At 44.0% G+C, this 26,885-nt stretch overlaps 1 protein-coding gene across 1 annotated transcript in view; it reads left to right on the forward strand.

Annotated features, from left to right (window-relative positions):
* Positions 1-606: 606 nt before the first annotated feature.
* P3h2 (prolyl 3-hydroxylase 2) overlaps positions 607-26,885 on the forward strand; it is a 159,266-nt gene continuing 132,987 nt past the window's right edge. Inside the window, exon 1 of the mRNA XM_057765855.1 lies at positions 607-1,229. Within this exon, the coding sequence (XP_057621838.1) occupies positions 756-1,229 (474 nt within the window). The 5' untranslated portion in view covers positions 607-755. The remainder of the gene's footprint in view (positions 1,230-26,885) is intronic.

The raw sequence follows: 26,885 nt of genomic DNA on the forward strand, positions 1-26,885 counted from the left end.
CACCTTCCTCCAGCGGTCTGGACAGGAAACTCGGGTTATTTATTGTCCTCTCCTTAGCATACTCTCCACACAGTGCAGGAACACATCCACACACAGCCAAAGGAGAAGGCAAGAGAGAGGGAGACCCTGCCCTTCTAGAGGGGGAAACGTGCCCTAGAGGGAGCAGGAAGCTTCTATTCCCGTGGCCCAGAGTTAGGTCCATCCTTTGCTTATGCTTAGCTGTATAAACTTAGGCAAACCAAAACTACTCTCCTCAAATCTACTCAGCTGGCCTGAGCCCTTCACTCTCCCAAGTACGTTCCACAGAGGCTGAAATGGATCTTCATGTTGCCTCGGAGGGTGAAGGACTGAGAAGAGTGAGACTGCAGAAAACGACAGTGAACCTCACTTCCTCAAGTGCAGAAGAGATAGCAACACTATCCTCTTCTGCCACCCACAAGGGATCCCACACGCAAAACTTGTCCCTGGGGTTTGCCTCTCGTGGCGCTAGCTCTCAGGTCGCTGGAGCGCGGCTCGCGGAGGCTCGGCGGGCGGCAGGAGGAGCGTGTGAGTTGGAGGCGTCCCTTTAAGAGAGGCCAGCCGGGCGAGCCTCCGCCTCCAGGACCGCAGCGCGCCGCCGGTCACCTGGGGCTGTCGGGCAGCAGGCTCGCTGTGGGACCCGCGTGCTAGCTCGGGGAGCCGGAGCGGGGCTCGGACTCGAGGTGCGACGAGGGCAGGCACGGAGCGCAGCTGTTCCCGTGTGGGTCTGGCGGAGGATGCGGGAGAGCACGTGGGTATCGCTGCTGTTGCTGCTGCTGCTGCCCGCGCCGCAGTGGGGCGGCCCCCAGGACGGCCGCCGGGAGCCGGAGCCGGAGCGGGAGCCTGAGCGCGGTCCGCTGCAACCCTTTGATCTGCTCTACGCTAGCGGCGTGGCTGCCTACTACAGCGGCGATTACGAGCGTGCGGTGCGTGACCTGGAAGCTGCGCTGCGCAGCCACCGGCGCCTGCGAGACATCCGCACGCGCTGTGCCCGCCACTGCGCGGCGCGCCGGCCGCTCGCACCCCCGGGCGCTGGCCCGGGAGCCGAGCTGCCCTTCTTCCGAGCGCTGCTCGAGCGGGCGCGCTGCTCCCGCAGCTGCCAGAGACAGCGCCTGGGCGGCCCCGTGTCCCGGCACCGCGTCAGCGAGGACGTGCGCAGCGACTTCCAGCGCAGAGTGCCCTACAACTACCTGCAGCGGGCCTACATCAAGGTACTAAGCGCGTCTGTCTCCAAAGCCCGCGCGTCCCTTCCTAGGGCTTGCTCCGGGGCATTGCTTCCATCCAACCTTTCACAGTGGCTGTCTTGTGCGTGAAAGTAGACGCCCAGAGACTAGATGGACTTGGGCAGGTCCCCTTTGCTCTCTGTTTCAGCATCAGCTTCACTCGCAAAAGGGGGCTGGGCCAGTAACATTGTCTCAAAAGTGCTACATATGCCTGTAGTCTACCTAAAATGCTAAATTCCTTGACATACCCTAATCCTGATTTCTCTTTTTTCTCCTAGTCTGCAATCTGAACCTTCTAAGTTTAACAAAGTTTTCTCAAGCTAAAAGGAAACATGGTCCCAAGCGAAGTTATTTCTCTTCAACTATAGAAGAGCAAAGAGAAAAGATGGGGGCAGTATGCTTGAGGCTGTATGAGGCAATCTCATTGAAAATATGGACTTTTAGGGGTACTGTTTCAGGTTATTAGGGGTTCCCCCCGTCCCGGGTTGCTTCACCTCAGACGTCCAATGCTTTCTGGTTTTATTTGTATCTATTTAACGTCCGTGAAGGTACTGTCAAGAGGTATGCAATTCAACTGTCATTATTTCCCGAACCCACAGTTTAAAAGACCTAACTGGACGCATAGCAGGCAGATTTAGAATGAATTCCTTAGTCTCTACTTCCACAAACTCATATTTCTCCAGTTCTTCCTACCTTCGACTTTCTGTCGAAGTGGGTGGATATATCCAGGGCTTTCCCACAGAGGTGGGAGGAGTTAATAACGTCACAACAGAGACCTCATCTCAGGTCTCCAGCGTGCTCAGTGCTGAAGTTCAGGAGTTGACTAGGCTGGGTCAGGCAATGAGGAGAAAGCCAAATTTCTTTCCAGGACTTGTGAATTGTCTTTCTCCTGCTGTTTCCAAACGGTTTGCTAAGACATGCATTGCTTTTTAAAAAGAGAGTGGCACAATATTTCCTGTTCTTCCAGGTATCACAATTCTGGGAGAGGGCCCCATGAGAGTCAATAGCAAAAATATTCCAAGTTGGTTCCCAGAGCAGAGTGTGTGTGGTTGGATGATGTGACCCCCCCCGCCCATGTATGATCCTCCTGGGCGTTTCAGGTGTGAGGGGAGATGATGTAGCCATTTTGTTGAAGGTTCTGTAGTACATGGTAGGCAGATTTTCTTTTCTCAAGAAGAAAAGGAAAAAAGAAGATTCATGCGCATACTGGGTCTTCTGAAAAATAACCATGCATTCGTGCATGGTCACCATGGATTGCTGTGGTTCTGTAGTTAAATATTTTCATATAATATTAACATTCTTTTGTTTTCCTTTGCCCCTGTTCCCGGGATGGAGGTCAAAGAAGATGAAACCACAGGCCTAACAGCCTTCAAACTTTTGTAGTGACCTTCTTTCACATAATTGACAATTTCTGAAGAAGGAAATATGTTTCCCGCTTTGAGAATTTGCTTGTTAATAACTAAAGGATACGTTATAATTTTTCTCTCCTCTGTGCTGCATGGAAACTCTAGGGAGAAGCCTTTCCTTTGCTTCCTAGGGAAGGACACACACACACACACACACACCAGCCCCACCATCATATAGGCTAAAACATCCAAAATAATAAAAGGCCATTCTTGAGCAATAAGAGCTTTGGACTGTGGGATTCAATGGCAGGGTGATCAGCTCCTGTGTACTTGGATATAGTCATAAAGCCACGTGTTACTGAATTGCTTCTGATGTCTGCAATCTAGTTTGCACTTAGAAGTCTACTCCTAGGCCATATGTAACTCAGAAGAGCAGAAGATGCCTCAGAGTTAAGGTAGCACAACCATTCTCAGTGAGAAGATAAACACACTGCGCTTGCTCTCAGGAGTAATATCCTCCTATATCCTGGGTAATGAGCTGCTGGTGGCAACAGATTCCTGATGCTCAAGAGTTGGAGAAGTAGGAAGAGTTGAGAATTGTAAACTCTGACCCCTTACACTCAGATTTCTCTTGAGAGATGAAGATTGGGATATTCAGAAAGAAAAAGGGTCTTGGTCCTTGTCACGTGAGCGGTGTCAGTTTAGCACGATTCGGTGAAGTGAGCTCAGGACCTAGAGTCAACCTGGGCTCTGAGGCTAATGGACTCTAGCCTGCACTGTGCCCACATTTCGCTGGATGTCTCCAGGTTCTGCTGAATGCTGCACTAGAAGGGATTACACTGAAGCCAGGTTTGGACAGCTCTGGGATGAGTAGGTCCTTGTTCCCTGAAGTCCCAGGTACTCCTCTGTAGTGGTGTTGTATGCAGTCTCCCCAGAAGCCTGGCACGTGGGGGAATCTTCTGAACAGTTAGGTGGTGGTAGCTCTCCAGAGGGATGGTTGGTGTGCATGTTTGCAAAGACAGGGTAAGGCTCCTCCCAACTTTTAAAAATCTCTCTTTTGTAAGATATCATTCAACCATAGCCTGAACCCTAAGACACACCTATTAATATGACGTTTATTGTGAGAGTGCACAGTGGTTTCTTTTTGCTGCTGGTTAAAGCCTAAATAAAGACTTTAACACAGTCTGTCTGTCCTTTCCCCTTTACCATCCTATTTCCTCATGTCTGACACTTTGGATCTTAGCCTTGTTATTCTTTCTGGGGAGCTAAGATTGGAGATCTAAGGCTGCCATAGACTACCCCAGCTTCCTATCTCCACAGTTGCAAGATGGGGAAATACTAGCTTGGTTTGAGTTTAGTTTATGACAGTCTGGGGCCTGACTCAAACAAACACTACAGGCGCAATTATTTGCATTGTTATTGTGGAAGTCAAGGACTTTCCCTCTTTACAGTGTTGAAGTCATCACTCTCCTAACACCAAGAGAGACGTCTGTGAGGTTCTTGGTGTGCTTCCGAAGCTCCCAGCAGCTGTACTGAATGCCCTGGCAGAGAACTTTCCCCCTTTGCCTTTTTTTTTTCATTTTATAGTATTTGGGGGGGGGGGGCAGTGTTGAACATCTTTGGTTTTAAAAACAAATGCAAGAGAGAGATTTTTCTGTTCATATCTGTGTCCTGAATTGTCCGGAATGGTTTTTCTGTATCTTTTTCTTCCACTGTTCCTAGCTGCTTAAAACGAAACAGCCACAAACTAGTGCTGTTGTTTATTTTCTTGCTTAAAGCATGTTTTGTCCTTGGATTGGTGCTTTGTGAAATTTGACCTTTGTGTTTCTTCCTAGGATTAAGGGAAGGTGGGGGTGGCACATTAATTTAAGCAATTCTGCCCCGCCTCCCGTCATCTTCCCATAATCTATTTGTGATTTATACAGAAAAAAAAAAGTAAGCTCAAGTTATTTCCTCACTCCAGTTCTGCTTTGCAGCTGCTTTCTCTTTCTAAACTGAATGCCTTAAACAGAAATTGAATGCCAGAAAGGACCACTTCATGCCAGAAAGGACCACTTCAAAATATGGCTGTTGTTGGTTCAGAAGCAAACTTTGTCCCGATCTGACATTTCAATCTTTTTTATCAAGGGTTTATAGAATATGCACATTCACCCTTCAGTTATTTCAGAAGGCATGGGTTTATCTGCTTGAAACAGTATCCTGAAATATTAGTTATTATTCTGAAAATGAGGCTTCCCCTGCCTCTAAAAAGCCTTTCTTCTTTTGTCCTTAAGTCATCAAAATATGTCACCACCCCATCCCATGTCCCATTCCTGAGGATGGAATTTTGTGAAATTTATTGCGAAGCCAGTTGCTAGGTCCTGCGTGGTCATCCCAGATGTTTCCCTGTTAGGCTTGTACATCCCAAGTCTGCGTACCTACGCGTCAGTCCACACTTGTAAGTGTTATAAGCCACAGGGGCTGACAATTCAGTTAGATCAGAAGGTAGCAGTGACTTCTCAACCTGGGCCTTCAGAGATTTTTTTTATAGATGTTAATAAAGGCAAGTAATAAAACTGCCCTCCTCAGTTTTTTTTTTTTTTTTAACAGAACGTATCTCTGGGAATCAAATAGATTCTGTCAGTAATATTACTTGATTATTGATAGACTGTGAAGAAAGAGGTTGTTGTCCTGGAGCAAAGTGTGAATTTCTTAGAAGCTTAGGTCTCAGGGCTAAGGGACTCCAGGTGAGATTCTTTTTGTCAAATAATAGTGTTGGGGCATGAAAGCAGGAGAGGTAATGGTATGATTCTAGAAATCCAGTCCAGCAAAGGCAGAGATGCTGACTATGGGCGCTGAAATGCTTTGTCCGAGAGAAGCCCGAAGACCATGAAGGATTCTGGCCCTTCAACAATGTCACTAGACTGGCCCTAGATTGGTAAAGCAAAGCAGGGCAGCCATTGGGATTGGGGTCTAGAATACAGGCATTCAACCCTCTCTAGTCCTGTGTTTTTTTCCCAAGCTCTACATAAAGGGCACAGTACCGGCCTATGACTTCCTGTTTAATCCATGGTGCTGTGAGATTGACCTCTTGCCTTCAGAGGCAGAGCAGAGAGACAGCAAGCCTTCCTGGGCTCCCCATCCCTAGCCTTTCCATTCACAGGGTACATAATTCATTCAGCCAACCGTCGCAGTTGTCTGGTGGAAAATTTTGCATTTCTCATTAGGAGCAACAATTCTTTTCTTTTTCCATTCCATGTTCTTCCACAATTTTTTTCTGCCTTTTAATTCATCCCTCCTTTCCTGCTGTCTGACTTCCTAACTAATTCCTCCCAGGCCTGTCCATCACTTGCCAGATGGATGATTGGGAGGCAGCTTTCCGTGGGGTGTACTGGGCTCGTGGGGCCTTCTGTGTTCAGGGCTACAGAGGACTGCAGACTCTGGTGGGAAAGAACCGGGTTTGTTTGTACCCTGTTCTGCTGAACTGTGCTGTGTAGTTCTCTATACTTTCCTCAGCCCTACCAGGCATTGTCTTCTTGCTGGTTCACAGGATAAAAGCATGTCTGAGGGGAGAAGGTTGAGGTGATTCTTGCAGGAACAGCTAAACCAAGCAAGCTAGTCAAGGAGGCAAGGTCAGCTTTCTGGTTCAAGTAAAAGGAAAAGCACAGAGCCCCCTACTAGTGAGATACACAGTCTGAGCAGCTCCAGTGAGCTTCCCTTTCCTTCGTGTTCCCCCATGTGTTAGCCTTTAGCACAGACTGGAGAAGAGATTGTCCAGATCTACATCTTTCTGCAGCTCCTCCTGTCATACTCATGGAACGCTGTGCTCCAGCCAGCTGGTTTTACAGAGGAGAAAATGAAGTCGGAGGGAGGACAGGGCTGCTCAGGTTGAATTCAGTTAAATAGAAGAGCTGAGAGCTGACCTGATGGACCTGGACTCCCTCCCTCCTTTGTGATATTGCCCTGACCATTGTGGGTGAGACTTATGCTCACTCACGGTCCCCTTCTTCACTTCGGATGCATAAGACTTGAATGGAGAATGGCACATTTATAATACAAGTGTAAAGCTCCTACCACGGTAGAAATTGGAGGACTGTCTTTATAGTGTCCCTGTGTGTTCTACTTAGGATAAGAAAAGCTACTCAACTCTAGGGGTAGTAAATATTTCTATGAGCCTGACTCTCTCCCTCTGAGCTTTTGTCCTTCTTGGTTGCACCAACTCAATTGTGTAGGTTCCTTCAGCCCTGAGATTTTGAGACAAAGGCTACCGAGAACGCTGTGGACTCTGAGAGTTCCTGTATTGGGTGGGGTCTCAATAAAAGGACTTTTTCTGAAATTTGTGAAAGTTCTTGGGAAAGGTAAGGTTTCCTCCAAGTGCTAAGCAGGAAGAACAAGCAAAGTGCCATGGAAGAAGAGATGACCCAGTGAGCCCATTCTAGAATGCTAGTTTCCAAGTAGCCATTTTGGATAAAAAGCAACCATTTGGCATAAAACATAGCCATTTTGGATTGAAGTTGCAATAAATATAAAGGAGAGCTTTGATTGAACAGGAGCAGATGGCCCTCCTCCCCACCAGTCCTCTCCTCAGCTTTCCTCAGTGATGTCCTGCCATATTGATGGTGCCTCAGAACTTCAGCGATCCTGGTTTACAAACAGAAAATAAGTCCCCAAAGAGATAGATTGCAGCTGCACAAATTCGTGCAGAAACTCGATGGGAAAGTCAAAACGCAAGGTCTCAGACCCCTACTTCCGTGACCTTGCCCTTGATGCTGCTTACCGGACACACACTGAAGAGTCTAAAGTAGCAAAAGACAACAGCGTGTCACGTGCATTGTCTGGTCAGCGGGAGTCTCTAGAAATAAAAGCCACGTCCCGGTGTGCAATGATGTCGGTGTGTTACTACTCAGCCTGTGTCTGGGGAAGTCTTAGCAGTACCACCTGGGTCAGCGCTGTTCCCTGGTGAGCGAAGCGAGGGATCTTTGCTGGAAGAGAAAGGAAGGAGTAAGAGCCAGAAAAGGAAGGAGCCAAGATGTCAGAATTTCCAGAAGTCCGGGCTATCATAATGAATCCGCTGGAATTCGTCATCTGAAAATAATTGATTCGGGTTTTGTGAAAATGCCAGGACACTAGTGGGGATTGTAGCATGAGCGTGAGGAGACTCAGGAAAGGGTTGGATGAAGGTAAAGAAACAATATGCAAGTGAGTACCAAACCAAGAAGCGTATGGAAGGCAATTGAACCAATCTTTACTATTCTTGCTTGAATGCTAAATGTTTAGCCTTAACTCTGCCAAGATCAATAGTCTTGCATGTTAAATACCAACACACAATTAAGAAGCCAGGCACAGAAAATCCCTCCACCACCAGATTTGTCTGTTTGTAAAGATCATCTTGAATTATGCTATCAAAAGATTAATTCAGTAGATCCTATGAATTATATTTTCACTGAAGCAAGATATGCTCCTAATATTTTAAGGTTGAATCTTGGATTATTCTCATATTCTAATAGATGACACTTACAAATGACATCAGGGACAAAGACGTTCAGTCACTCATGGCTTCTATAGGATTTCTAAGGGGATTAATCCTGCAGTGGGACCAAGGGCAAATTTCAGGTCCATAGGTTTATAAGCCAGGGTCTCTCAACCTTGGCTTAAATGTTTAGAGAAGGGAAATTCCTCACACCGGGAGTGTTTCTCTTTCTCTTAGGGTGATGAACAATATCTCTGGCTCTTAACTTCTTAGTAGTTGTCAGTAGCACACACCCCATCTTTTCAGTATGACAAGCTCAGAATGTTCCCATACGTTGTATTCCACAGAGATTCCAATGGCCTCAGACTCAGAACTGCTGAAGTAACCCGAGCCATATTCAGCATGACTGTACATCAAGGGTAGAAGATCTCAAGTCAAGTTGTGGTGGTGGATACTTGATGACCTTGTGCCCACTGATGAATGTTTATGAAAAAGTTGGCTACAGTTTGCCATCATGCTGAGGAAAATCCACTGGAAACAGACTTTCTCCCTTAGCTGAGGAGCACAGGGTTGACGTTTCCTGGATGGTCCTGCTTCTCTGCCCTATTCAGATAGGAGGAAAGAACAGAGTTTTTATATTTTCTCTGCTTTTCACTCCAATATGTTGTTTTAGTGATGCAAACGAACACCTCTTGGTTGTGAACTCTAGACTCCAGAACATACTGGGTGTCTTCCTACGTACTATCCATCCATCCATCCATCCATCCATCCATCCATCCATCCATCCATCCATGCATCCAACCATCCACACACACACACATCTTCTTCCTCTTGGAAGTTGCCCAAACAGTATTCTACTGTGACTCTTGAATTTCTTGCGTTTAGGTGTGTTGTCTTAGTAACTAGCTTAAGCAAGCTGAAAAAGAGAAGTAAACTTACAGACATTTTGAAGTGTGGAAAATCAGAGTCTGGGGGCTTGGGGAGGGAGAGAGAGACACAAACACGGTGGGGGCAAAGCAGGCTGCAGAGACAAGAAAAATGAAATAAAAGTCATCGTAAGGCTGCAGATTAAAAAGTGAACCAAGCTGGGTGTCTGGGATAAGAGGAGGCTGCTCTAAGGAGCATATGGATGTTGCACTTTCCAATATGCCTGTCACTGATAAAAGCAGGGACTCAGAGATAGGCATAGGGCTTCCCCCATTCCTGTCTGACCACCATCTCTGCTCCTTTGATAGAGTTCGGCCCTGGTGAGCCAAACCAGAGTGGCTAAACCAGTTTCCTCTGAAGAGGGAAAAACCCCTCTTGAGGGAGATTCCATTTGCTCAGCATATTTACCAAATGGCATACTCCCCCTCCAGACAGCAAAACAAACAGTGCAGGGAAAGACTGACCCCCTCCCCCCCGCTCCCCAAAAAAGCTAGCTGCTAACTTACATTAAAATACCCTTCTTTTCCAATCAAAACATTAAAAAAATATTATTGAGCCCTTTTAGGTGTAGCTGTCTCTTTGGGTCCCGGAGTTAGGAAGAATAAGGTATTTTGTCTGCTTCCAGAGGGTCACAACCTGGTGAAGGTTAAGAGAGGCGGAGGTGACTGTGTGCGCATAAGCAGTGGCTGTGCAGGGACAATGTATTTGGAAGCAGTGGGATTAGCTATGGAAAAGGCTTACAAAAACAAACAAAACAACAAAATTACAAGAGACAACAAAACAAAAACACAATGTCGTACAAGAAGGAAGTTAAAAAAGAATAGCAGCTTAAACATTTTGATAGAAAAGAGGGAATGAGATTCTGTTAGATGCAGAGAGAAAAAAAAAAAAACACGTGAAAATTTTTTTTTAGTAAGAAGTAGCTCCAGGCTGCACACAGCCATTTAAACTTGGCACTCCAGAGCTGGTGAGACTGAGGCAGGAAGTGAGTTCCAGGCTAGACTCTGACTCAGTAAACAAAACAAAACAAACAAACAAAACCAAGATAAGATAAGAAGAATACAAGCAGTTTAAAAACTAAATTTGCTGGGTCATTTTTCTTAAAGAATAAACGTACTTCTGTGAAAATTGGGAGGTGGGAAGGACCTGGAAAGAATTGGAGGAGGAGGAACAATGTCAGGATATATTGTAAGTAAAACTCTATTTTCATTAAAAATGTCTAGTGATAAAGGATGATTTTTAGAGAATTTGACTTGTAATTATAAAATATATTACTTCAAAGTAATATATATCCCAGTGGAATATAGATTTAGTGATTGTTTTTTAATTTGTTAAAGGAAATGTCATTGACCATTTCAAGTTTCCTTAGAATCTTGGAAATAGCTACTTTTCTTTTAATGACTTTTTTTCTTCTCCCTTTGTGAGTCATAGTCTGTATCTTTATGGAGAACAATAATTTCTAGCTCACAGAGAAGATGAAAGAATAAAATGGGAAGGTATTTGAGGAGCCTATTTATGCAAGATATATATGTATATCTTGAGGGGGAAAGGAAGGAATGAAAGGATATCACCTGCTATCCACAGTGATGCTATGAAAAGGTGACCAGAGGGAAACCTGCCCCTGCTGTGCAGGTGAAAAGGCCACAGGGAATTCTGCTTTATCAAAGTAATCATGCAATTATTTTTGTGCTATGAAAGGTAAATATATATTTATCTTGATATATATGCACACACACACATATATATGTATTTGTATATCTATAAAGCCATTAAACTGGTGAAAGAATCTTTTGTGCATGTGATGCAGAATCAGACCATAGTAAACACATAGACCAATTATCAAACTCTGAGAACCATATCAGATAATCTTCTTTATTTGCCTTGTTTGCAAAACAGTTTATGAAGAAACTTAACATGCCAAAACAGTCATTAAAAAGTCATTGAAGACAAACAGCCAGATTTAGCTTTGAGGAATTTATGCCTATAGGTTATTAGCAATACTTGATATCAGTTATTAACTACTCCTGTGCTCCAGGTATGCTGCGTTATTTATAAGGATTTTCTTACAATAAGCTTAAGATAGACATTCTAGTGAATCTTCCCTTTGCAGTAAAGATACTGAGGGTGAAAGATGAAACAGCCCTGCCCACCGATCCCGAGATTGTAGGGCTGGTACTGAGCTGAGCTGGAATCTGAAAGATTCCAAGTATTTCTGGTCACAGTCTCTGAGTTCTTGCACACCTTTTTTCTTTTTATTTATTCTTTTCTTGTACAATACATCCAAACCGCAGCCTCCACTCCTCCTAGTCACCACCTCCCTCCTGCCAGCCTCCCTCTCCCCTGGATCCACTGCTCCTCCATTTTCCTTCAGGGATTTCAAACAAGCATGGCCTAACAAGATGCAATTGGACTAGACACAAAACCTCACATCATGGCTAGATGAGACAACCCAGGAAGAGGAGGAAAGGATCCTGAGAGCAGGTGAAAGAATCAGGATACCCCCTAACCCCACTGTGAGAAGTACCATAAAAACCCAAGCTAAACAACCACAGCATGTATGCAGAGAACCTGGCCCAGAACCATGTAGGTTCTGCGGTTGTCTTTACAGACTCTATGACCCCCAGGGAGTGCTGCTTAGTTGATTCTATCTGAGGGCTGTGTTCTGATGTTCTTGACTCCTTTGCCTCCTATAGTCTTTCCTTCCCCTCTTCTGTAGGATTCCAGGGCTCCACCTAATGCTTGGGTATGGGTCTCTGCATCTGCTCACATCAGCTGCCAGAGGAAGTCTCTCTGATGATGGCTGGGCTAGGTAACCATCCATGAGTATAGCAGAATATCATTAGGAAAAAATTTGCTGACCTTCCTTCCTTCCTTCCTTCCTTCCTTCCTTCCTTCCTTCCTTCCTTCCTTCCTTCCTTCCTTCCTTCCTTTTTTTCCTTCCTTCCTTCCTTCCTTCCTTCCTTCCTTCCTTCCTTCCTTCCTTCCTTCCTTCCTTCCTTTTTTTCCTTCCTTCCTTCCTCCCGCCCTCCCTCCCTCCCTTTCTTCTTCCTTCCTTTCTCTCTCTCTCTCCCTCCCTCCATCCCTCCCCTCCCTGACCTTTCCTTCTTCCCCTCCCTTTTTTCCTTCCTTCCTTCCTTCCTTCCTTCCTTCCTTCCTTCCTTCCTTCCTTCCTTCCTTCCTCCCTCCCTCCCTCCCTCCCTCCCTCCCTCCCTCCCTCCCCCCTCCCTTCCTCCCTCCCTCCCTCCCTCCCTCCCTCCCTCCCTCCCTCCCTCCCCCCTCCCTTCCTTCCTCCTTACCTCTCTCCCTCCCTCCATTCCATTCTTTCTTTTTCTCTTTGTCAGCTGTGTTTGTGTCTACCCTGGGTCTCTGAGCTATCTCGCTCTGATTCTCATCCAGGCAGTGTCAGGTGTGGGCTCCCTCTCATGTTGTGGGCTTGGAATTAGACTAGTCACTGATTGGCCACTTTCACAAGTTTTGTTCCTCCATTGCCCCAGCATATCCTACAGGCAGGATAGATCGTAGGTCGAATGCTTTGTGCCTGCGTTGATGTCCAGTCCCACCCCTTGGAGTCTTGCTTGCTTATAGAAGATGGCGGGTTCAGGCTCTGTATCCTCCATTACTTGGAGCCCTTGCTAGGGTCACCCTTAGGTTCCAGGAAATTTCTGCTGCAGTAGGTTTCTACTCAATGACCCCCAATTCCAGTCAGCACTCCCTGAACTCTGTCCCTCGGTCCCTGTCTCCATGCCCACCTGCCCTCAGTCCACCTGCATAATCTATTTTATTTCTCTGCATCCCCCCCCCCCGAGTTCTCCTTGTTGCTTACCCACTCTGGGTCTGTGGACGGTAGCGTGATTATCCTTTACTTAACAGTTAATAGCCACTTATAAGTGAGTACATAGCATGTTTGTCTTTCTGGGTCTGGGTTGCCTGGCTCTGAATGGTTTTCTACTTCCATCCATTTACTTGCAAATTTCATGATGCCATTTTTTTTCCCTAACAGCTGAGACATACTGCATTGTGTAAATATACCACATTTTCTTTATCCTTTCTTTGGCTGAGGGACATCTGGGATGTTGCTCCAGGTGAAACTATCATTTCACCAGCATGACGCCTATGACCCAGAAAAGAACCAAGACCATTCCCACGGTCACAGTAAATCCAAGATAAACTGGACGCTGGAACCAGTGCTTCCTCTGTAGCAAAACGTTCTCTCTAGTGACACAATTACCAGTGATGTTTTTAATTCTTTATTGGTGTGTGTACGTTGTATGTGGTGTGTGGTGGGTATGTGTGTGTAGTGTGTTTGTGTGTGGTTTTTTTTTGTGTGTGTGTGTGTAGTATGTGTGGAGGTCAGAAGAAACATATATTTTTTTTTCCTGTTACCTCTGCATAGATTCTGGGGATTGAATTCAGGTTTCCAAGTCTGTGTGACAAGGATGTCTGCCCACCAATTCACCTCACTGGCCCTGATGTCTTATATTGAGAATTGTTAGTATACTTGTAATGTTAACCAAGACAGTAGAGATCTATGTTTATTACTGCAGACATTGAAAGATAGTTTCTTGAATAGCTTGAATAGCCCATGAATATATGTGGTTCTGTCAAGAGGTTAAAGGAATGGAGAACAGACTTCTTTCCAGCAAGAAAAGATTGATTTCCTAATTGCTTGACAAGTAATTACACAAGCTATCTAACCATCTGCTGCTCCTCCATCTAAACAATTAAATATGTTCCTTGTAAAGAATTCTTTATTTAAAACTGCTGTTCCTTTTTTAAATGAGTACTATATGTTTGCTTTTATAAAGTATTTGTTTTTCAATTTTAATTACATTTATTCCCTTTGTAAATTTGGATGACACAGAAGGAAAAATACCAATATTTATACATAAAACTTACTTATGTGTTATTTTCATTTTTGAAATTTCTTAGATTTTCCATGTACTGATGGACATACTTCATGAAATACAACATGCCTTTATTTTGGTGACAATACTTTCCCTAACTTATTGTATCTCAAACATTAAAATGTATACTTTTTTATTATAATTCCTTTTACAAATGTCAAAGCATGCAACAGTGTAAGCTCTGAATTACAGGTTTTCTGGGTAACCCTTTTCATTGGTTGTTTCTAGTTACTGACTATTATGAATAAGTCTGCTGTGAACATAGTTTAGCAAGCGTCCTTGTCGTAGGATGAAGCGTCTTTTGAGTATATGTCCAACAGTGGTATAGCCGAGTCTTGAGGTAGATCGATTCACAATTTTTTGAGAAACCACATACTGATTTCCGTATTGGCTGTACAAGTTTGCATTTCCACCAGCAATAGTGGAGCATTACCCTTGCTCCCAGCCAGCCTGAGCTGTCACTTGTGGTACTGATCTTAGAGCATCCCGACAGGTGTAAAATGAATTCTCAATGTAATTTTGATTTACGTTTCCCTGATGGATAACGATGTTGAACATTTATTTGTTTCTCAGTCAATTGAGATTCCTCTGTTGAGAATTCTCTGTTTAGACACGCAGTCCATTTTAAAATTGGGCTGAAGTGATTCACTGTCCAAAGATGAGGACTGAGTGACAGGCACACTGGGAAGTCCTTTCTTTTGCTCTCTTAATGTCCTTTCTCTCCTTTGTATGCATAGTTCATGTAATATTAGCTCATGATTTTTCTCCATAGGTACAATTTGTTCCACGTATCAGTACACTAAAGAATTTGAAGCTCTGAAGCTGGGTAAAATAGAAGAGTACTTAGAGATTATCTGGCTCAGAACCGCTCTTATTAGGGTTTCTCTTAAAGCCCTCCCTTTGGATAAGAGCCCTTCAAGCAGCAGCTGAAAAGAAGATGTGCGAATGTTTAACTCTGTGGTACTTCGATGTGGTCGACAAAGTAGGCCATTTTCAAGAGACAAAGCTGGAGTGATAACTGACAAAACAGTGGCATGTGAGAAGCTATTGAAATTGGCGAGTAGGCCAACAGAAGACAAGGGATAACCCAAACCTCAATTGCTCTGGGCCTTAGTGACATTGAGGAATCAAACCTTGTTCTCAGAACAAGGTCCTGTTTAATAGGAAAGTCGCTCCCTAGACTAGCAGCTTTCCTAAGATGGGACAGGATGCTTCAGAAGACATGAGCCAGTCAGATGCTAACAGGGAGGTCATATTTAGGTCCAACAATTTAGTGATATCAAAATAGGTGAGATTTTCTAATGTAGCCTTAGCAGTACTCCGTGGTTCCAAAATTTGATCTTTACCCACACATGGAATCCTTAAAGACTTCCAAATTGGAAAGACTTATAGTTTTGTATCACATTTTTCAGTCTGCTTAGTATAACCCTTAAATAAGTCACCAACATACTCTCTGCAAGTAATCTACAAACTTCAAGAAAGAAATTGGATAAACAATACCAAGACATTAAAGCATTCATAGGGATCTACCTTCTCAGAGTAGTAACAGAATCTGCCTGTGTGATCAGTAGACCTTTGGCCTCTGACTCAATCTTGATGGCATCTGAAGTAATTTTAGTCATTACAGAGGAGCCTGGAAGCTTTAGGTTAGATGCTACATTCCCTGCAACCGACCAGACATTCCTGTATAGAAGTCTAAGTGTGTATACCCCTCTTCAGCGCAGACTAAGAAAACCATTCCTAGTCTCACTTGCTTCCTTTGTGTGTTACGCAGATCTAAAAACTTTGAGATATGATGAGATTCTATGGTTTAGCTCCCAACCCTTTTCCCCCAATTCTGATCAGTTTGACATGTGCGTGGCAAGGGTGTCTGGAAGATAGTATGTATGAGAATATCCAAGTGATAGTAAAAGAATATTTAAATGACATCCTATCTGGATATTAAATTTGTACCTAATATGAATTAGACCTTGTTCGAGACTACTTTACAACATCAATATACAGAATTTTATGAATCATATTGAAGTAGTATATTTGCTAGTCCCTTTTCATCCTCTAAATCTCTTCCCACAGTTCCAGTTGGGAAAGGGTAGATGTTGAATACCAGCATGGGACAGCGTGGGTGTCAATGGCAGGAGGTGGGGGGAGTGGAAATTGAAGAGAGAAGGAACATGAAACAAAATTCTGGGAAGAAACGTGGTGGGTGAATGGAACTAGAAACCCATGCTCTCGCAACACCATGCTGACACCAACATGTGTTGGCACGCCCGCTCCCCCGGGTTATCTTGCTGCAGTGTGCTGGCTGTTTTAACATGTCAGAAGTTTCAGCAGCTATGACTAACTAGTCCTGGTCCTTAGACAGTAGAGGACATGTGTTGTGGAATATTAATTTAACTATGGAAAATGAGTTACACTTGCTTGTGTTGTAGAATAGTGCTTTAACCATGCAAAGGCATGCTGCTTTTGCTGCTGTTTAATTATGTAAAGATGCGTTGCTGTTTCACCTTGTCTGCTTAAGGTACTTGATTGGTCTAATAAAAAGCTGAATGGCCAATAGCTAGGCAGAAGAGGGGTAAGTGGTGCTGGTGGTGGGTATAGAGAATAAGTAAGAGGAAGAATCTAGGTTTGGAAGAAGGGCATAGGAGAAAGAGAAGGAGAGAGCCAGGGGCACCCAGTTAGGCAGCTGCCAGCCAGCCAGATGTGGAGTTGGACATGCAAAATGAAAGATAAGAAGCTCCAAGGCAAGATGTAGGTGAAGAGAAATGGGTTAGTTTGTTATAAGAGCTAGTGGGACAAGTAAGACTGAGCATTCATAACTAATAATAAATATGTGTCATGATTTGAGGGCTGGTTGGTGGCTAAAAGAAAGCCTGCTGCAAGCATGTTTACATGTTTTGCTGGCATTTCTAGGTGCAGGCTTCTTCAGGTTTAAGATACACGAAAGCAAAGAGGAAAATAAGGAATCTACCTCTATGGTCATCAGGTGCTATGGTCCCTAGCAATTCCATTTTGTTTCCTGTTTTAGGTTTCTTTCTCTGATTGTACACTGTGTTTGGTCCAGAATGTTTTTTTTTTTTTGCTGTACTTAAGAGGAAATCTTAGTAAAACGTTGGTTTGTTCTATCATTTTCAGAGCCAGAAGTCTTTGCACAGATTCTGAAAGGCTTGATGATGTTGATAATGATGATGACAACAACAAAGACGATGGTGGGGTGGTGCCGATGATAATACTCTTTGGAATAGATTTCTAGGATTCTAAATGGGGTTACTAATAATAGTTTACCACACACACACACACACACACACACACAAAACCCAGCCCCAGAGTCTTTCTGATCTCAAATAAACTCCTCTAGCCAGCTTAGATTAGAAGCACTAAGCCAGCTCTGGGGAAGGTAATTGTATCATAGCTCATGGAAGGATCTGAAGAGAATTCTTCCTCACTCCCGCTTGTGAAGTAATCAACTTCTGCTTTCCCCTGCTCTAGAGCTGTAGACCAGGCTTGTCAGGAATGAAATCTGTGAATTAATTCTTCACAAATGAATGAATATTTGACCATATTGGTCTATTTTTCCAACAGAACAGTTAACAAAGACTTGATAAGTAGGGTTGGTGGTGTAGACCTGCATCTTAAGAGTCATGAGGATCATTCAGCTCAAGAGGCCAACCCAGGCAACATAAATCTGGTTACATCTGGGGACATTGTTCAGTAGTCCTTGCCCAGCATGCATAAGGCCCCAGATTCTATTCTAAGTACTTAAAAAATAAATAAACAATAAATAAAGGACAACGACTCTCTCTGTGTCTATAACAGATATTGGTTCTCTCTCTCTCTCTCTCTCTCTCTCTCTCTCTCTCTCTCTCTCTCTCTCTGTGTGTGTGTGTGTGTGTGTGTCTGTGTAGGAGGGGAGTAAGCAAGGGCAGAGGGCTAAGAGAAATTCACCCTTAACCAAAACCAGTGAACAGTTCACCTAATATATTATATATGGCATAATGATTAAGATTAGGAATAAGAAAAATAATGTTTCCAAGCAATGGTTTCTGACATATTGTCTCAGAGTAAATGTAGAAGTGTGATAATCAGTACTTTGTAAATTTTGAATTCTTGCATGTATTTGATTTAAATTGGTCTAAAGAGGTAGTCTTGGTACTTGGTAGAATTTCAAAAAATACTTACTTTGAGGGGCTGGAGAGATGGCTCAGAGGTTAAGAGCACTGACTGCTCTTCCAGAGGTCCTGAGTTCAATTCCCAGCAACCACATGGTGGCTCACAACCATCTGTAATGAGATCTGGTGCCCTCTTCTGGCCTTCGGGCATACATGAAGGCTGAACACTGTGTACATAATAAATAAATCTTTAAAAAAAAATACTTACTTTGAACTATCCATTCTCATAGATTTCCTGGAGAATTACATATTTTAAAATACTTAAATTAAAATATTCTGTGCACTTGGTCACAGTTCTTAAAAGATCCTTCTTTAGCAGAGACAGTGATGTGGTAAATGGATTTGTGATTAATCATAGTGAGCTGGATGAGATGCCAGGTGAGGACATTCTGACTCTGATTTTATAATAACCTGCCACAAGTTCTGTACTGCTCTTTTGTACTTAACCGTTTCATTACTTTAGAATCATTGTTTATAATTGACTTTGTGTGATAGTTGGATCAAATCCCGGTCCTTGCACTTGCTGAGTAAGATCCCTGCCTCTGAGCTGCATCCCCAGTCTGTGTCTTCATTTGCAAAATGGAGTAACTGGAGCGGATAATCTTGGGATTCTCTACCAAACTCAGGCTATTTTAATACTTGGCATAAGATTTCCTCTGACAAACAATTCTTTGCATGTTACAGATCTGTGCTCTTCAGTTGGATCTTAACAAGCCCCCGTATCCTGCCCTTTACAGCATAAAAGTGTTGTTTAGATACTAAGAATAAGTAGAAAGTTATGACTTGTCACAGTGGCAGTCAGTTGTGGAGCAGTACCAGAGGATGGTAACGGTCTTTCTTTATTGCGCACACTCTTTTCTCTTGTCCGATGTTCCCCAGTACCACTTGGAAGGGGAACTTGTCTACAGGTTCATTGTTTTTACCTTCTAATTCCAATGCATACTAACTTTGTGATGCTTTTCCCAAGCAGCTACATGATTTTCATTAATGTAGCTATTTTTGCTACATTGCTGCCCCCCAGTCCCCCAGCTTTAGCCAGTTACACAATTTTCAGTTCTGGTATCTATTACTACTTTAGTCTCTATTATCAGACTTCCAATTAAGAACCACTGTGTGTCCAAATCAAGAGCAGGAGACAGAGCACGAGCAAGGAACTCAGGACCGCGAGGGGTGCACCCACACACTGAGACAATGGGGATGTTCTATCAGGAACTCACCAAGGCCAGCTAGCCTGGGTCTGAAAAAGCATGGGATAAAACTGGACTTGCTGAACATAATGGACAATGAGGACTACTGAGAACTCAAGAACAATGGCAATGGGTTTTTGATCCTACTGCACGTACTGGCTTTGTGGGAGCCTAGGCAGTTTGGATGCTCACCTTACTAGACCTGGATGGAGGTGGGTGGTCCTTGGACTTCCCACGGGGCAGGGAACCCGGATTACTCTTAGGGATGATGAGGGAGGGGGACTTGATGGGGGAGGGGAAGGGAAATGGGAGGTGGTGGCGGGGAGAAGGCAGAAATCTTTAATAAAAAAAAAAAGAATCACTGTGTGAGTTTAATCAACATATATATAGCAACATATAGAGGTACTATTAACCTTGCAAATTTAATAAAGCATTGATATCTGAATATATAGAACTAGCAACATAAAATGTTTCTTGGTGGTTAATTGGTGGCTATCAGTCAACTGACAGTAGAAGCTACTGACGAGCATGTGTGAGTTTTACAATGCCATAATTATTAGAAGCTAATGAGATTACTTTGAAAATCATAATAAAAGCATGCACTTCAAATTTGTGCAATATAGCTGTATCGAGTATCTCTTTACATCTGAAATTGTTGGTGGTCCATACGGTAAGCCATGTGTGACTGCATTTGCTGCACAAGTTTTCAGTGAGGACTGAAGACAATGAATTTGACATGTTCAGGACCCTCAAGCCTGCATGGGAAAGTCAGAACAGTATCTCACTCCTGGGAGTCTTATTTCACTGAGCTTCTTCTACTTGGTAAAGTAATTTTGATGAGTTAATGAAATGTTTCTTTCTATTCTTCAGAACATCAACTTGCTCATTCCTACTCACGCACACTGGTTCAATAGATGTGGAATAATTTCCCCACCTCTTCCTAATTTACATAAACCAGATATGGGTAATGTAGACATAAATGAACACAGCAGTTTCTATTTGACCTCCTTTAACACATTCCAGACTCATGAACACCTTGATCCTTAGGGCAGGAGTAGATGCTGTGCTTAGAACAGCACTTGGGGAATGTGTGTTGGGTGGGGGGAGCTGCATGAGAAAGCCACTGGGGAGACTCTTTGTAGCTACTTGCTTTGAATTCCTATGGTAACATCCACTCCCCAGGATTATCTAGTGATGCCTGAGAAAGTGAACAGTAAGAACTGGGCATTCAAATGAGTTGTTCTGCATGGCATGCGCGAGACAGAGTTTGGAGATCTGAAAGTCTGCAACTAGAGTTCCCAGGCAGCCCATATCATCTTAAGGGTCTCAGTTCTCTTCAAATTGTAACAGGTGTGTGCCCTGGTTGTGTGTGTGCGTGCATGCATGCACATGTGAGATTGTGTGTGATCATGTGTGACTGTGTGTAGCCCATTTGTGTGTCAGTCTCTGACGAGCTTCTTTACCACATGGTGCGTGAGAACCCAGTGTCATCACGTCTGACTTTCAGGAGCCTGAAAGGAATGAACATCAGGAGGCCCAGAGCAGTCCCTGTCTAAGTCACACAGTCAGTGAGTTGGGATGTGAGCTAGGTGAACGAGCGTGCAGATTGATCCGAACTCATCCTAGGCTTATGAATAGGAGTGGTTGGAGTGGATAAGACAATCGCCTCCCATCTTTGCCTCGTGCTGTGAAATCAGGAGCTATGCTAACATAGCTGTCTTCAGTGCCTCACGAGAGCCCGCAGAGGAGGTTGAGAGTCAGTGAGTCAGACCCTGAGAGCAGCAGAGAGGTGTGACTCGGGAGAGGATTGCAGACTCAAGACCAACATTCTTGCCAAAATGTCACAATTGCCATGTGTTCAGATTTGAAGTACTTTGTAGACACAGAGCGGCAAAGTTGAATACGTTTCCATTTCAAGACCCTCATAATGCTGTTTCTGTGAGTGTCTATGCTCAATGTGGTGTTTCCACGCTGCAGAGATCACAGCTTTGTCTGCAAAATACAGTGCACTGTATGACTATATATGACCGCATGACGATATATATGATGCAGCTAGAATGCAAAATATAGAAGGAGAAAGTAAATAACATTTTCTGAGCCTTGACTAGTGTAAGAGGTTTGAATATGACTACATACAGAAGAATAGGGTTTTTTGATGAAAAAATTATAAAATTATATTGCAGAGATATTGTATAAATCTCTGAGTATGCTGATAAATGCACTAAGTTATACACCACAAACTGAAGCTCTGGTATATGGATTAGATCTCAAAAATGCCTTTATTGGGCAGCGAGGAGGGTGAAAATCCATTCATTCCACCCTTGAGTGTTTGTAAACCCTTTGGCCTTTTAAAGACATCTGCGCTTGCTGGGTGGTGGTGCAAACCTTTAATCACAGCACTTTGGAAGCAGAGGCAGGCGGATCTCTGTGAGTTCGAGGCCAGCCCGGTCTACAAGAACTAGTTCCAGGACCGGCTCAAAAGCTACAGAGAAACCCTGCCTCGAAAAACAAAAACAACAAAAACAAAAGACATCTGTGCTCACTGATCAGAGGCAGTCATAGGAGGAGCTGGTTATGAGAATATTGTTTCCAACCAGAAGTCAGCACAGGGGCAAAACTAAATGTGGGATCACATAAAAGCTTTTCCATCTGAAGCAGATAATACTGGAGCCTAGATACTATTTCCAACTGGCTATCGAATTTAGCAGATAACACAGCTGTATAAACTCAGGTCTGTTTGTGTGGCTCCTGGTGTATACACTTGTGTTTTGCTTCTAAACTTACTTGTTCTGTTCTGTGTAAACACTGATGGATTTCATTCTCTTGTGTGAGTTTCAGAATCTAAAGTAGGACATTGAAGCAGTGGATTCGGATGGCATGCGACGTTAGTGCTGTTGTTGTTAGTGCTGTTGTCTTTAATACTGTGAGGGCTCGATCTTCTTAATCAGACTCAGAACATGTTATCATGGTTTCTGCTTAACTTGGCATAGCCCTGTGGGTTTAACTGTCTCTTTAACCTTCGTCGACATGAGATGTGAGAAAAATTTGAATTTTTATCTCTGCTCTTAACGTTTTGAGTGAGATGTGTTATTCTTTTATACTAGGAATTATAAGCAAAATATTGGGCATTGTATTGTTCTCTTTAAGGAAAATGTATGCACTTAACATCTGTGGAGTTACTCCTTATTCTATTAGAGGGAGATAACTTGCCGTGAGATACAGTTCAAATTCAAACTCTTTTGTACAGCTGTGTAGTGTTGGGATGTCCCTAATAATGTCCCCAAGAGGTGTTAATGTCCCTAAAACTACCCAGGTAAGGAGGCCTAGGTAGTCTTCCTGGCCATTTTCTCTCTCGCTTCTTTACTTTGTGCAATGGCAATCCTTTTGCGTCTTTCTGTCCCTGGATTTTCTTTGGTGGGATGAGAAACAGTGCTGATTAGAAATGGTGCTAAAGCCTGTCTCCTTTCCCAGGGACTGCATCAGGAGGATATGCCTTTATATGGATGTATTCAGTGCTTTTCAGATGATACGGAATTATGTGCATGCATTCCTATAGCCCAGATTTATCAATTATTCTGGGTTGAACAGACAGAGACACCCAGTGTACCCACTGTTGTTGGTGCATTGTATGCAGACACAATCAAACAGTTACATCAGGGATGTCACCTTGAGTCAGCCTTTCCAAGGCCACCACTGTCCCAGTGACTTATGAAACTATGCCTGGGTTCTTTGGAAATCATAGGGAAAATGTGAATCAGGGAGCTGTTTAACTTGGTTGCTAAATTTAGCCCAGTGCTTCTCAGACTAAGACAAATCTGTCTAGAATGGTTCTTGTTGCTACCAGCAACAAGGGTCATAGAATTGAAGGACATCAGATATACAAGCAAATGGAAAACAACTTCCTAAAGTAATGCCTTCCAGAAGGATCCCAAGGCTAGTTACAGAGCTAAAAAAGAGCCAGCTAGGAAGTGTTGCTTATCTTGGGATTTCCCGTTTGTGGTTCAGAGCGGTAGTGGCTATAGACTGGAAGATGTGGCCCAGGATTTGGATGTAAGCTAACACTGGTAATGGGATGTCAAATAGCATCTTTTCAATGCATGAGCCACAGATCCCATCAATCAAGCCGAGGTTCATTTTCTTCCTGAATTCTGGCTGTCCGACACCCCAGGCTGCTGGACATTTCTCTCTATCCAGACTTGTGAAATCACTAGAATTAATCAAAATTCTTTCAGTTTATGACATGTAGCATTTTTCTTCTGGGGAGCAAGGTGACCACGTGAAATGATTCCTTTTATTATGCAAAAGGAGATCTAAATGACCTTACTGGAATCTTATAAGCTTGGATTATTTTGCTTGTTTTTATTTTTCATGGCATGTTTTTTCTGTGTGTCCCTGACTGTCCTAGAACTCACTCTGTAGACTAGGCTGGCCTCTAACTCAGAGATCTGTATACCTCTGCCTCCCAAGTGCTGGGATTAAAGACATTTGCCATATCCGCCCCCCCCCCCCCCGCCCCTGGGCCTGTCCTTGCTTTTTATCTACTACAGCTACTACCTTCCTTGTAAATCCAACAGCCATGAGGTTATCTCTTCAGTAATCTTCCTACATTCTTATTTTGCCCTTATAAACTTTCCAGCACCTTGGAACTTCCCTTTCTGCCCTTCCCTCCTCATTTCATCTTTCAGCCTGGGCCAGATGCATACCAGCGAGGGTATAGAGGCAGATGGCCATTTGTATTGCCATTAAGACTGACTGCCACTCTTCCCAGTGTGGCTTGCTAGGCATGGTGACTGACACTCAATTCCTGTCCATTGAACACTGCAGGGAAATGGCACATAGCCTGTCTGTGATGCCTGCTAGCTATGGCCGTGTGATCACAACTGTGGGATTCGAACTGGTGAGCACTTTTGTGCTAATGTTGCTTAATACTTCTTCTCCAAGTTGATGTTCAGAATCATTCGTAGTATGGTATTGGCATCCATGGTGGCACACCTTTGTCTCCAAGTCTTTTAAGGTCAAGCTTTCAAAGGGGATGTACGTGTAAGATGGGGTGTTAGGAAAGGAAGGGAGGGCACCCAATTGAGACACTAAGCAGGTAAGGTGACTGGGTGTTTGTATTTTCATATGCATAGCAGGGAAAGTGGGAAGGCCAGGGATGCACATCTGGATGACATACTGTCCTTCCATGAGTAGGAAGAAGAACCATGGTGGAGGGTGCAGAGGAGGGAGAAACAATGTTACTCTTACTTATCTTTGCCCTCTACAAAAATCTAATTATTTATGCCTAATGACCCTTCATACAACTGAATCCATTGTTGCCTCAAACGAATGGACTTTCAAAATAATAGGCACATACTGGAAATAGTCAAAAAGAATTCAGGTCCTGGCTTCCAGGACAAATAATCCTCTTACCCAGTGTGCTCTGGGCTCTTTAATGACAGATAGCTGGAGTAGCAGGCTGCTTCTGGGCACCCTTGACCTTCCTCTTATTTTTAAACACACCCATTTAAGTATGGAGCATCTCTGAATAGAAACAGTTTCTTGATTTTTGTGTCTGGCTTTAAACACATACTATTTGCCAGCTGACCCTCTTCTTGACAGGATCTGTGGAGGGCAGAGGCTGACAATTGGTGATAGATGCATGACATTGGGGTAATTTTATCTACCCATTATTGTGTGTGGCCTTACGTATTGGTTAAGCAGAAATGCTTTTCCTAGACATTGTGGCTGAGACCTACATTGACATGTGCAGTCTCCAACAGGACCCTGCATTTAGCATCCCTATTAATAGAACTTAGCAACCGGGCTACTCTTGCCCTAAAACATCAGGGCTCTGTGCTCTGTTCTCCACAGGGTTTTCTCCAACACCCCACCCTTTGCGCATCTGGACTTCACTATGTCACGGCGGTGTGAAAACACAAGAGAAACCTTGAGCTGGCAAAATGCTGTGGCCAACAGTTCTCTTAGTGCTACTCAGTGCTGGCTTCTGTGAGCCCTGGTGATCTTCATGTTATACCTTAGGTGAGAGAGCAGGGAGCAAATTGGAGTTCAGTGATGCACCTGAGCAAATTTAACTTAGTGGGAAAGCTGTCTCTTTAAACTATGCAAAGGCTTGGATTCTCTTACCAGCACAATCAGTAAACCCAAACACACATAACCATGCATGCCGTGGGATTGCCTGTTATTTTGGTTTGTTCATGCTGATATCTCTCTTTGCTCACACAATAAAAATTAAGCTTGATATTTACAACCTGTAAATATCACTCAGTAAATAATGCAGGCCCCCTCTCACAGTGTTTTCAAAAGAACACAGGCTTACAGAGTTCCATCACACGTTGAGGAGGGAGTAGAAGACACAGGTATGGTCCCCAGAAAGCTGAGCACTGGTTGGTGTATGGGGGACTTTGGAAAAATTAGTGAAAACTCTGGGGCATAAATATCAGAGTGCTGTACCCAAATGAGAGATCCTAAGACAGAAGGATCGGGGCAGGGTCCCGCAGGTGTAAGGACATGTATGTCTGAGACGTGCCGCTGTGTGTGTGTGTTCTCCCGGCAGCCCATTCTCTCAGATGCCAAAGAACTTTAGGGTCTGAAATACATATGCATAGTGTGTCTTGAACAAGTTATGTCTCCAAAATATTTGTCTGTTCACCTTTCAGTACCAATTAATATTTGCCTCCAGGGTTTTACTCGAAGTTTTTCTGGCTATGGCGTGGGTGACCATGGAAGGGGGAAGAAACAGGAAACAAATGGTGTGTTTAAAAGACATTTCTATTTAATTGAGAACATAGCTCTGTTTAGTTAGGTAGGAAACATGTTTGGCTGATGTTCACTGATATGTGAAAAGATGCTCTAGGGACATCCAGGCAGGAGCAGTTCTGAAGTCTGACAGCCCTGGATGAGTCCGCCCATCGAGAAGGTTCAATGAGTAGGTTCTTTCACTTTAGGACACAGACCCGACCACAAGTTCTTCACCAGCCACAGAGACTTCACCCGGCACTAGCAGCCTCCCCCACAAAGGCCCCATTCATCACGTCTTCACTCTGTGATTGAATGAGATGTGGGATTGGTGTGACTAGCTAAATATGGAGTCAAAACCTCAAATTGCTTTAGGGTGGTGGCTTTGCGGCAGCCGAGTCTTTTCAAGCTGACCCCACAAACAGGACACCCATCTTGTCCCACCCGGACTGTTACGACTCAGTGGGCTTAGCCAACCCCAGCGTGACAAGCGGCACTTGTCTCTCAGCTGCTAACATGTGTCTTCACACGTATATCAGATGCCTCCCTGGCTTCTTCCCACAGAGGCTGCATTCCTGCGCTGGCAGAGCACTGGCGGGGCAGAACGGAGGGCAGCTGGAGGGTCAGCAGTTGTGACCGCTCTCTAGTTAGAAGAGGCCACCCAGATATGCCTCCTGCTTGGAGGGCAGGAGCAGAAGGTCACAGGAAAGGGGCATATTAAACAGTTCTTAATAACCTAGCTTGAGGCCACAGAGGCCCATCCTGTGCTGCACATGTTTCAAAAGATGACTTGGACATTTTTTAATCCACTTCAACCCATGGTGCACTCAGCCGGAAGCATCTTTTGTCATCGTGTGTGAACGGAGCTGGTAGAAGCCCTAGGAGATCAAATGAAAAGTTAGAGCAGGATGTGAAGTGTGGGAAAGT

This window comes from Chionomys nivalis, chromosome 3 (assembly GCF_950005125.1).
Source record: "Chionomys nivalis chromosome 3, mChiNiv1.1, whole genome shotgun sequence".
NCBI lineage: Eukaryota > Metazoa > Chordata > Mammalia > Rodentia > Cricetidae > Chionomys > Chionomys nivalis.